Source organism: Pantherophis guttatus, chromosome 17, assembly GCF_059756535.1.
Source record: "Pantherophis guttatus breed Tessera chromosome 17, ASM5975653v1, whole genome shotgun sequence".
NCBI classification, from domain to species: domain Eukaryota; kingdom Metazoa; phylum Chordata; class Lepidosauria; order Squamata; family Colubridae; genus Pantherophis; species Pantherophis guttatus.
In genome coordinates, this window is record NC_142079.1 from 9,191,238 (window position 1) to 9,204,120 (window position 12,883).

The window sequence follows — 12,883 nt, forward strand, 5'->3', positions numbered from 1 at the left end:
GGTCACCCCGAACAGTGGCACTCGATGGCACAATTAAGGTAAAGTTTCCCTTCACACATATGTGCTAGTCGTTCCTGACTCTAGGGGGCGGTGCTCATCTCCGTTTCAAAGCCAAAGAGCCAGCGCTGTCCGAACACGTCTCCGTGGTCATGTGGTCGGCATGACTTAATGCCAAAGGCGCACGGAACGTTGTTACCTTCCCACCAAAGGGGGTCCCTATTTTTCTACTTGCATTTTTGACGTGCTTTCGAACTGCTAGGTTGGCAGAAGCTGGGACAAGTCACGGGAGCTCACCCCATTACACGGCACTAGGGATTCGAACCGCTGAACTGCCGACCTTTCGATCGACAAGATCAGCGTCTTAGCCACTGAGCCACCGCATCCCTTCTCGACTTCTGATTTTCAAAGGCCCCTCTGAAAAAAACAAGGGCATGGCCCCCTTGAGCGACTTCTGGGGGGGGTATCCGCAGGCTGTGCAGGAGCACACCCCATTCTTGTGTGGTCCCCCCCCAGCCTCCATGTGAGAGCAGTGTGCTTTTGACAACAGTTGTTGTTTGACATTGACGATTAGTGGTGTGTCACCCTGAACATTGTGTTGTGCCGCCTGTGACACGCGTGTCATAGCTTCGTCTTCACTGCCATAGAAAGACAGTCTTTGCGTCAGGCTAAAACACAAAGACACAGATACATACTCTTCTCTTTCTCGAATGGTTTCCTTGAGTCATTGCTATGAATTGGGCCGCCACATTAATCTTTCAAATTAGTAAATAATACAATAGAGCTGTTGGGATCCAAGTAAAGATTTTTTTCCCCCAGATTCTCCTCCGCTTCCTGCCAACGTCTGCCCAACAGCCCCCTTTATTTTATTAACAATCTTCCTCCCTGCTTTTCCGTATCTCTGAATATTCGCAAAGGACAAGTATCTTCTCTTTTTGCCAATAAATGTCTGGATTTGCTTAAATGATGAAGCTTTTATGCTTGCATGCTCAACGCTGAAACGGACAGCCAGGGGATTTTTGTCCCGGCATTGACTGATGAGTTTCATCGGATTGATTTTGCCTCAGTGTCCACTCCAGCTTATGGCAGATTTAAAGATGCGTGGTGATGGCATCTGTTTTAAATGCTCGTCTGAAAAACGAGGGGGCCCTCGCTTCTGGAGATGCAAAAGACGGGTGAGATTTGGGGTTTCTTGTTTCAGGACCATCCATCTTACAATTCAATCAGAAACTTTCGGCTTCGAAAGCTGAGTTAGCAAAGATGGCTAAATTGACTCCTTTAACTCAAGAAAAAAATGGAACCAACTCCTTTTCTACTTGGAAACCGGTGCTGGGCTTTGTGCTCGAGGTGGGGGAAAAAAATCGAAACTTTGATTTTGGGTTTTGTTGATCAGGTAGGTTTGTTGTTATAGAAATGGCTTATATATATACTATTGTGCAAAAGTAAAAGGTTGAGGCTGTATGTAGATACATAGAACCTTATTCTATTACGCTATTTTACAGAATATAGAACATTATTCTAGATAGATAGATGATAGATAGATAGATAGATAGATAGATAGATAGATAGATAGATAGATAGATAGATAGATATAGATGATAGATTGAAAGATAGTTGATAGGTAGATGATATAGACAGACAGATATACAGGGTGATAGATTGATTGATAGTTAATAGATAGATATGATAGATAGACAATATAGATGATAGATAGATAGATAGATAGATAGATAGATAGATAGATAGATAGATAGATAGATAGATAGATAGATAGATAGAGACAGACAGACAGACAGACAGACAGATATCGGATGATTGATTGATTGTTGATAGATATAGATGATAGATAAGATAGATAGATAGATCATATTACACTAAAAAGAGTCGGAAGTCAATTTTTTCCATTTCCCCTACACTTTTTCCTCTTCTCTTTTCCCTCCCTTACTTTCCCATTGTTTTCATTTTCTTTGCATTTTATACTTATTGATAAACTAATAAACATTTGTCAATCGCAAATCAAGAGACTTTCACATTTTCCAGATTGGAAAATAACAAATGTGTCTTCAGGAGATGCTGTGGGGTGTTTTTTTTTTGGAAATGTAGGGTAGGTGTGATGACCAGACGGGAAAGATTATAGAGAGAAAGAGAATCACAATGTCACTTCAGAGACATTGACATAATAATAATCATCATCATTATCTTCATCATCATCATCATCATATGGCATTGTTACAGTAGCCAGGAGACTACAAGGTTATTGTAGAGTAGTAATTTGGTTTGCCAAGGGTCCAGCCCTGTTGTGGGACACGCTTGCACGCTTCCCAAGGTGCCCCACAAGAGCGCAAGCTGGCACAGCACCAGACAGAAAGACCAGCGGCTCTTCCTGCGGCATCACCAAGGTCCCTCCCTTCTTGGCGCTGCCTTGCAAATGGGCACCACAACCAGGAAGGTTCAGAGCTGTCAGGAATCTGACTGCCTGCACAGAGCACCAAACATGTTTCCCCAGCGAAGTGGTACCTATCTATCTACTTGCATAGAACTTGCTTTCTAACTGCTAGGTGGACAGCGGCTGGGAAAAGGGACAGGAGCCCACCCTGGCAGATAATGCCTGGGCTCGAACTGCCAGAGCTGAGACCATCTCGGTCATCATTAAGCCACGGAGCCACTACGTCACTATAAAGAGAGACGTTAAACTATCATTGTACTTATCACTATTGGGAAGAATATCGGAAGTCACTTCCTTAGGTATGGACTTCAACTCCCAGAATCCCCCAGCCAGATAGCCCTTGCTAGGAGCTGAAGTCAAAACAACATCAAGCGCCTGAGACTAAGAAGTTCCAGAGTACATGATGTAATTAAAGCCATCTTCTTATGCCTTGATATTTTTGTACGTTATTGGAAATATTTTTTTGCAGATGCTAACCTGGATTTGCTGATGGCAACCAGCTTCTGAATGCCTTGCGTCTGGATCAGGGACCTGGCATTTTCAGAACTGTCGGTAATGATTTCGTGGATGGTGTTCAGGACGGCAACTATTGTGTCCTCTTCAAGGTTTTTTGAAGATCGCTGTTGCCGGCTAGGCAGATTTCGTACCAGTTCCCCCATGGCGTAGCTACCTGAAATCAGAAGGCGCATCTGTCATTGCAAACTGGTTTGATTCCTGAAAAATAAGGCAGCTATGGTTAAAGATAGAACCTGTATGCATAGTCCTTGACTTGTGACCATTCATTGAGCAGCTGTATGAAGTTACAATGATGCTGTAACAAGGGAGTTACCGTTGTACTTATGATGGTAGCCGTGTTGCACCTACCTTTTTTGGGGAGGAAAGCAAGAAAAAAAAAATCTGCCTCTGCCTCTAACTCCCAGCAATTTGCCTCCTTGCAGCAAACAGCAAACAGCCTGTTTCAGTTTCAGCACATCCTGATTAGCACAAGAAAAAAAATCTGCCTCTGCCTCCCAGCAAATTTGCCTCCTTGCAGCAAACAGCAAAGTTCGAAAATGGGGTGCATGGAGGTGGCAATAGGCAATGGCAATCCCTGCAGCCTGACACAGCTGATGATTGGGAGGCCAATCCAACTGACAATCAGCTGCTAATCAGGCTGTGCTGAAGCTGTGCTGTTTGCTGCAAGGAGGCAAATTGCTGGGAGGCAGAACCCAAAGGGTGGGGGCCAGTAGGTGGGCGTGGCTACATTCAGTGTATAAGACACATCCAAATTTTCACCCTTTTTTGGGGTGGGTGGGAAAAGAGTGCCTCTTATACTCGGAGAAATTTGGGTGTTTGGCAACTGGCCAGTGGTGGGTTCCTCCCGGTTCACTTTTTTCAGTGCCGTTGTAACTTTGGTGACTAAATAAACTGTCGTAAGTCGAGGACTATCTGTCCTTGCAACATGGAAAGACCACCCGTTCATTTTCTGGTACATCTCCAAAAAATATCAGTGAGGCTTAAAACCAGTGGTAAATTGCCCCTGGTTAGGACCGGTTCGATAGAACCGGTAGTAAAACTGGCGGAAGGCCCCGCCCACAGACCCCGACATCATCAGGAAGTATCTGCGCATGCACGTGGGGCCCCGTTGCGAACCGGTAGTAAAGGTAAGTAGAACCTACCCCTGCTTAAAACCCTTTTATGACACAGAAGATTAAAACCGATTCCAGGAATCCCGCAAGGCCGCCAATCCGGTTTCACGTTTCTGAGATCCATCAGCGAATTTGCGTTTGGCATCTCATTCATTTTTATTTTATATTTTTTGCCCATCATATAAAATATCGTACTATTAACCTTTGTTGTTTGGTTTGGGGAATTTTAATTCTCCTCTAAATTTCACTGCAATTAGCCCAATTAAACTGCACGAGTCCTTGTGGAATACTAGCCATTATAAAGCATTTATTTCAGAAGTAACGGCGGCTGGTTGCTTTCAACGTTATCAAACACTGGGATTTTCCTCCCCCTCCCTCTTTTGATTTAAAAGGAAGACGGGCAATTGTTAGAGAGGCTCCAAATGGAAAACACAACATGGGCAAGACTCAAAAGTTGTAGGGTTCAAATCAGGGGTGAAATCCAACAGGTTCTGACAGGTTCTGGAGAACCGGAAGCGGAAATTTTGAGTAGTTCGGAGAACCGGCAAATACCACCTCTGGCTGGCCCCAGAGTCGGGCAGGAATGGGGATTTTGCAATATCCTTCTCCTGACTGGGGTGGGAATGGAGATTATGCAATATCCTTCCCCTGGAGTGGGGAGGCAATGGGGATTTTGCAGTATCCTTCCCCTGGAGTGGGATGGGAATGGGGATTTTGCAGTATCCTTCCCCTGGAGTGGGGAGGGAATGGGGATTTTGCAGTATCCTTCCCCTGGAGTGGGGTGGTAATGGGAGATTATGCAATATCCTTCCCCTAGGAATGGGGAGGGAATGGGGATTTTGCAGTATCTTTCCCCTGGAATGGGGAGGGAATGGGATTTTGCAGTATCTTTCCCCTGGAATGGGGAGGGAATGGGGATTTTGTAGTATCCTTCCCCTGGAATGGGGAGGGAATGGGAATTTTGCAATATCCTTCCCCCAGGAGTGGGGAGGGAATGGGGATTTTGCAGTATCCTTCCCCTGGAGTGGGGTGGTAATGGGAGATTATGCAATATCCTTCCCCTAGGAATGGGGAGGGAATGGGGATTTTGCAGTATCTTTCCCCTGGAATGGGGAGGGAATGGGATTTTGCAGTATCTTTCCCCTGGAATGGGGAGGGAATGGGGATTTTGTAGTATCCTTCCCCTGGAATGGGGAGGGAATGGGAATTTTGCAATATCCTTCCCCCAGGAGTGGGGAGGGAATGGGGATTTTGCAGTATCCTTCCCCTGGAGTGGGGTGGTAATGGGAGATTATGCAATATCCTTCCCCTAGGAATGGGGAGGGAATGGGGATTTTGCAGTATCTTTCCCCTGGAATGGGGAGGGAATGGGATTTTGCAGTATCTTTCCCCTGGAATGGGGAGGGAATGGGGATTTTGCAGTATCCTTCCCCTGGAGTGGGGAGGGAATGGGAATTTTGCAATATCCTTCCCCGAGGAGTGGGGAGGGAATGGGGATTTTGCAGTATCCTTCCCCTGGAGTGGGGTGGTAATGGGAGATTATGCAATATCCTTCCCCTAGGAATGGGGAGGGAATGGGGATTTTGCAGTATCTTTCCCCCAGGAGTGGGGAGGGAATGGGGATTTTGCAGTATCCTTCCCCTGCCACGCCCACCAAGCCACATCCCCACTACGCCCACCAAGCCATGCCCACAGAACTGGTAGTAAAAAAAATTGGTTCAAATGGCTGCCTTAAACCCCACCCCCCAATTGAAAAAGGGATCCTCATAGTTTTTAAGAAGATGTTGGATAGCCATTTGTCTGAAGCGGTGTAGGGTTTCCTGCCTAAGCAGGGGGTTGGACTAGAAGACCTCCAAGGTCCCTTCCAACTCTCTTATTCTATTTTTCGGTCCCACTCACTCTAGAAGGAATCTAGCAACCAAGAAAGGCCAGTGACGGAGTTGCCAGTCCCAAATGTGTCCGCTAAGCGAGGACTAGCTGCACAAGCAGTCCTCGACTTACAACAGCTCGTTTAGTGACTGTCCAAAGTTACACCGGCATCGAAAAAAAATGACTTAGGACCGCTTTTCACACTCACGACCATTGTGGTCTCCCTGAAGTCACGTGATCAAAATACGGACACAATACGGCAACTGATTCATATTTATGACGTGTCCTGGGGTCACATGATCCCCTTTTGCGACCTTCTGATAAGCAAAGTAGGTGGGGGAAGCCAGATTCACTTAAGGACCATGCCACACACTTAACAATTACAGTGACTCACTTTACAGCCGGGGCAAGGAAGGTTGTAAAATGGATCTTCGTCATCTAAGCACGAGCAATGAATCAGCTTAATTGGAACGCGGCCTTCTCTCGTTCGCACCTGGCCATCCCCTTCCAAAACTCACCTATGAGATCCTTGTTCCGGCGATCCATGGAGAGATTTCGCAGGGCTATGGATACCGCTCTCACCACCTTATCCGAATCCGATTGGAGGAGCTCCACCAGGACGGGAAGTCCTCGTTCCTTTCGTACCGTTGCCCGGATGTATGTAGACCACTATTCCAAGGAGGAAGGAAAAAGATAAAAACCAGCCACTTTGAAGGATTAGTCAGGACAGGGGTGAAATGTAAAATTTGTTACTACCCGTGGGTAGGGGCGTGGCTTGGTGGGGGGGGGTAATGTGACTGGGTGGGCGTGGCCAACTTTAAAAAAAAAAAAAAACTTTTCAAAGCATTTTTTCTAATGCTTTGAAAAGCCTCTCTGCCGATCAGGCAACTCAGCTGGCATCGTCAGAGACTTTTCAAAGCATTTTTTTTACCACCTCTTCGGCCAAGAGGTTGCAGAAAAAAATGCTTTGAAAAGCCTCTGATGATCCCAGCTGAGTCACGCTAGGATCATCAGAGGCTTTTTTTTTAACTTTTAAAAGCATTTTTTCGTCGGAAGAGGTGGTAGAAAAAATGCTTTTAAAAGTTAAAAAAAAAAGCCTCTGATGATCTTGCAGCTCAGCTGGGCATGGGGAGGGGGGGTCCCCAGGGATTTTTGCTACCAGTTCTCTGAACCACCTGCCGCCATCGCTACTGGATCGGGCAATCCGGTCCAAACTGGGAGCATTTCACCCCTGAGTCAGGATCAGCATCAAGGCAACCTGGGAGCTCCGAGTGGGAAGAGGGAATGGAGCTGGCAGAGAGAGGGGGGGCGGAGCCTGGGCCATCCGTCAGCCCTCAGATGGAGAGTCAACAGCCCCCAGGTCTGGAGGGGGCTGAAGAGGAAGAGGAGGAATAGCTGGGGCTAGTGCCTATGCGCGGATGCGCAGAAGGCAGAGGAGAGGAGAGCAGTGGAAATCTATGGGCCGGTCCTTGGGACCGAAGAGCCACCGCTGCTGGCGAAGCCCCACCCTAGCTGTGGGGATAAAAGGCAGGGGGTGGAGATGAATAGATGTGACAGACAACTATTACTCTCCGTGCCGGATAGACTTGTTAGCCTACGGTTAGAGAGAAACTTTTTGCCGGGGCTGTCGGCGCTCCTAATAAAGGAATCTTTGAGGATTGATCGTGTTTGTGGATCTGGTCAGAACAGGTTACCAGACTCAACGCAGAAACTTAAGTAACTGGATTAACCTTGGTAGTACAGTGCGTTGGTAGTACAGAGCCTTGGTAGTACAGTGGTCTAAAGCACCCTGTTATTAAGACCAGCTGCCTGCAATTACTGCAGGGTCAAATCTCGCCAGGCTCAAGGTTGACTCAGCCTTCCATCCTTTCTAAGGTAGGTAAATTGAGGATCCAATTGTGGGGGCAATAAGCTGACTTTGTATAAATATACAAAAGGATGAAGGCTATTGCTTAGCGCATTGTAAACTGCCCTGAGTCTCCGGAGAAGGGCGGCATATAAATCAAATTAAAAAAAAAAAATCTGTATTCTGGAAGAAATGAAGGCCACGATAGCGGTGTGCAACTTCTAAAGACCGAAACCTTGGGAAAATGTATCTCCTGGGACAGACTATGGCTTAGTGCCTTACTTCTAAATGCAAAGTTATAGTCTTTCCTAGCAAAATTGATCAATGGTTGGGGAAGAGTGATTCAGTTCTGTCTGAAATGAGTAATTTCCCAAGGGTTGCCGGAGAATGCTAATAGACTTCTCCCAGATCTTGTTGTCTAGAGGTCTTGGCGTGAAGACGATCCTGACAGAGATAATTATCCAGATGCATTACCCAAGTGACAAGGCGAGAACATGGTTTATAGCCAGAACACGAAGAGGTTAGGCGCAAGCCATTTGGGCAGACCCCCCCCCTAATTCACATGAGTGGGGTTGGGTGGGGGGGAAGGGGAGTGAAGGACATTCAGACTTGCAAGGTTCTTGTTAATTTTCACCGATATTTATTTATTTTATTTATTTTATTTATTTTATATACCGCCCTTCTCCAACAGGACTCAGGGCGGTGAACAGCCACGGTAAAACATAACATACAAAATTTAAAAGCAGTAAGAGAAACTTGTATGTTTTAAATGTTTTTAAGAATGAATAAAGTTTTGTTTTAAAATTAAAAACATAATAATTTAAAAGCAGTTTAAAAGACATTAAATAATTTTGGCTATCCATTTAAAACAACCCGGATTAAAACCAATTACAAATTAAAACCGAAGGGATGGGATCAAGCCAGCCCGGCTAGGTGAAAAAGATGTGTTTTCAGGGCCCAACGAAAAGTCCGGAGGTCTGGTATCGTGCGTATCTCTGGGGGTAGGTCGTTCCAGAGGGCAGGTGCCGCCACAGAGAAGGCTCTCCCCCTGGCGGTCGCCAGCCAACATTGTCTGGCCGACGGCACCCTGAGGAGGCCCTCTCTGTGGGAGCGAACTGGCCGGTGGGAGGCTATTGGCGGCAGAAGGCGGTCTCGTAGATACCCCGGCCCTAAGCCATGGAGCGCTTTAAGGGTGGTCACCAACACCTTGAAGCGCACCCGGAAGACCACAGGAAGCCAGTGCAGCTCACACAGGAGAGGTATCACATGGGAGCGCCCCGTCGCTCCCATAATCCCCCGCGCGGCCGCATTCTGGACCAACTGGAGCCTCCGGGTGCACCCAAAGGGGAGCCCCATGTACAGAGCATTGCAGTAGTCCAGGCAGGAAGTGACGAGTGCCTGAGTGACCGTGCGTAGGTAATTTTACTTGATATACAAGTAAAATTACTTGTATATCAATACAAGTAATTTTAGCCTTGATTTGTTGGGCTGGAACATCGATTTTTTTTTTTTTGCCATTTCTCAAACTCGGAAACTTTAAAACCATGTGGACTTCGACGCCCAGAATTCCCCAACCACGGCAGGCTGGGGAATTCTGGGGATTTGAAGTCCACGTGTTTTCAAGTTTGAGAAATGCTGCGTTCCTGAAAACGGAGGAACTGTTTACCGTGAAAAATAGCCAAGACACACTGGGATTTCACTCACTGTCCAGTTTCCTGCGCTGAGATTCTGCAGCGCGCCGGCTGCCGCCTCCAAAGTATTGAAATTCTGACTTTCGGTGAGAATTGAGAGGTAAAGCCGCACGACTTCCGGTTGGTAGAGCAATTCAAAGCCTAAAATGATAAAAGAGGGTGTAACGTTTAAGTTCCGACTCCACCTTCTGCGAGAGGAATGGCGTTAGCTTATTTGAGTGAAACCACCATTTACTATACTGTCCCAAAAGTGGGGGGTTTTTTTCCCCAAAAGGCAACTAGCCTTTTTCTTCCTTGAAGAAGTTTCGCTTCCCTTCCAAGAAGCTTCTTCAGTTCTGACTGGATGGCGGAGAATGGAATGGTTTATATTCGTGATGGCGAACCTATGGCACACGTGCCACAGGTGGCACGTGGAGCCATATTGGTGGGCATGTGAGCATTGCCCTAGTTCAGCTCCGGCGCGCATGTGCGTGCCAGCCAGCTGATTTTTGGGCCTTCCGGGCCCACTGGAAGTCAGGAAACAGGCTGTTTCTGGCCTCCGGAGGGGGGGGAAGGGCCCGTTTTTCACTCTCCCCAGGCTCCAGAGCCTTTCTAGGTCCCACCAGAAGTCAGCAAATAGGCCATTTCTGGCCTCCAAGGGGGTGGGGAAGGCCGTTTTCGCCCTCCCCAGGCTCCTAGAAAGCCTCTGGAGCCTGGGAAGGGCAAAAAATGGGCCTATCATGCCATCACGTGCCAAAAGCATGGGGGATGGGGCACATTGAATTATGGGTGTGGGCACGTGCATGCATGACCCCCCCGGCTCCTCCCGCTTTTGGCATGTGACGGCAAAAAGGTTCACCATCACTGGTTTATATTCTTTGTAGCCATCTGGTTGTTAGTACTCTTCCTGAGAATTATTGAGACCACTTGGAGGTTTATCCATACCCTCAGAGTCACCTGAAGCGTGCAAATGGGTGTGGATCAGGGATGAAATCCTACCAGTTCGGACCAGTTTGGGCGGAACTGGTAGTAAAAAATGCTACCGATTTGGGCGAACCGGTATTTCCGACAATCAGCCGGGTGACGATCAGCTGTGACGCGTGATTTAAATTAGCTAGAACTGTCGGATTTCCTGCTTTCTAGCTAATCTAAATCACGTGGCACAGCAGATTTCCCCCCCCCTCGCTGTTCTACATACCTTTGCAGATTCGGAAGGCTTTAAAATGTTCCTTTTTTAGCGCTGCAGGGGTGCGCCTCAGGCGCGCACGTGCGCAAAGCGAGCACGTGCGCGCAAAGCGCTCTCTCGGTAACAGACTTCAGAGGATTTCACCCTTGGTGTAGATCCTTCTTGGAACTGCCAAAAGGACTGTGTTGTAAATTGACTGAATATCCCTCTCTCAACAGAGGGAAGGGGGATATGATACCACCTCTCTCCTGTTTACACACAGTCCTTTCAGCAGTTCCAAGAGGGCTCCACACCCATTTTTATTGTTCAGTTTATTGATATCGTTGTACCAGGAGACTTCAGAGTCGAAGAAAAAGAACTGGAAAAGATCACGAAATATCGCGACCTGGCCATCGAAATTACGCGATTATGGATGAAACATGTAACAGGGATAACCCATTGTCATCGGGGCACTTGGCACCATGCCCAAGAATTTTATAAAGTACATTGAGAAATTGCAGCTTCCTGCAATAACACCAGCGGAACTGCAAAAAACTGCGCTACTCGGAATATCGTATATTTTAAGAAGATACTTGGTTGATACCTAGGAAGCTGGCAGCAACCCATATCAACTATCAGTGCCAGTCAATAATATTTGCAATACATTTTTAAATGTTCAGTTGACTGAGTTTCATGTTTAATAAATAAAGGAGATATGCTAATACTAATAATACTAATAATGATAATAATAATATTTTAAGAAAATACTTGATTGATACCTAGGATGCTGGCAGCAATCCGTATCAACCATCAGCGCCAGTCAATGATATTTGCGATACAATTTTAAAAGTTCAGTTGATTGAGTTTCATGTTTAATAAATAAAAGAGATATACTACAATAATACAAATAATGATAATAATAATATTTTAAGAAAATACTTGGTTGAAACTTAGGATGCTGGCAGCAATCCGTATCAACCATCAGCGTCAGTCAATGATATCTGCAATACGTTTTTAAATGTTCAGTTGACTGAGTTTCATGCTTAATAAATAAAGGATATACTACTAATAACACTAATAATGATAATAATAATATTTTAAGAAGATACTTGGTTGATACCTAGGAAGCTGGCAGCAACCCATATCAACCATCAGTGCCAGTCAATAATATTTGCGATACAATTTTAAATGTTCAGTTGATAGAGTTTCATATTTAATAAATAAAAGAGATATACTACTACTAATAATACTAATAATGATACTGATAATAATAATAATATTTTAAGAAGATGCCTGGTCGATATCTAGGATGCTGGCAGCAATCCGTATCAACCATCAACGTCAGTCAATGATATTTACAATACGTTTTTAAATGTTCAGTTGACTGAGTTTCGTGTTTAATGAATAAAAGTTTATAATAATAATAATAATAATAATTGCAGCTCTAGTCCAGGCAGTTGTCTTTTGATTCTGCATAGATCTGAAATCTTTCTTTGCATGGCCACCAGATGGCCATCAAGGAACCCGAAAAAATACAGAGCCATCCCTGGAAGGTCAGACGAGAAAGAAGGAACTTGGGAAACGGGAGCCAAAATGCAAAATGAAGGACTAAGTGATGGAAACCAACATTGAAACACTTCCCCAAATAAACAACACAATTCTCGACACAGAGAGACACGGAAATGCCATGGGCTGGAAACCTGCCCCTTCCAAATGAAGCCCTCATGTAGTTTCGCAGCCTGGCAAGCTGAATTCGTAAATCTCACTTTGTCATGGATTCCAGGCAGAATAAGGTCCTTTGCAAAGATGTTAAGTGACAAAATTCCTCTTGCACAGAGATCATTGTCCTTGGGAAGCCAAACAAACTATGTAGGTCACCCTTCCTTCCTTCCCTTTCATTCTTTTCTTCCCTTCCCATTCCCTTCCCTCCCTCTCCATTTTTTTTCTTTCTTTCTTTCTTTTTCTTTCTCTCTCTCTCTCTTTCTCTTCCTTTCCCTCCCTTCCTATTCCTTCCCTTCCTTTCTCCCTTTCATTTTTCCCTCTCTCCTTTCTTTCCTCCCTCCCCCTCCCTCTTTCATTCCATCCCTCCCTCCCATTTTTCCTCCCTTCCCCTTACTCTTCCGCTCCCTCCCTTTCATTCCTTCCCTCCCTTCCCTTTACTCTTTCCCTCCCTCCTTTTCATTCCTTCATTTCCTTCCTCCCTTTCTTTTTTTCCCTTTCCTTTCCTCCCTTTCCTTTCCTCCCTCCCTCCCTCCTCTTTCA

At 45.8% G+C, this 12,883-nt stretch overlaps 1 protein-coding gene across 17 annotated transcripts in view; it reads right to left on the reverse strand.

Moving 5' to 3' along the window:
* ARVCF (ARVCF delta catenin family member) overlaps positions 1 to 12,883 on the reverse strand; it is a 317,887-nt gene that overhangs the window by 13,311 nt on the left and 291,693 nt on the right. For all 17 annotated transcript variants that reach the window (XM_087880246.1, XM_087880244.1, XM_087880236.1 and 14 more), the window contains 3 exons: positions 9,491 to 9,618; positions 6,459 to 6,609; positions 2,921 to 3,113 (listed from right to left, as the gene is read on the reverse strand). In XM_087880246.1, the coding sequence (XP_087736372.1) occupies positions 2,921 to 3,113; positions 6,459 to 6,609; positions 9,491 to 9,618 (472 nt within the window). The remainder of the gene's footprint in view (positions 1 to 2,920; positions 3,114 to 6,458; positions 6,610 to 9,490; positions 9,619 to 12,883) is intronic.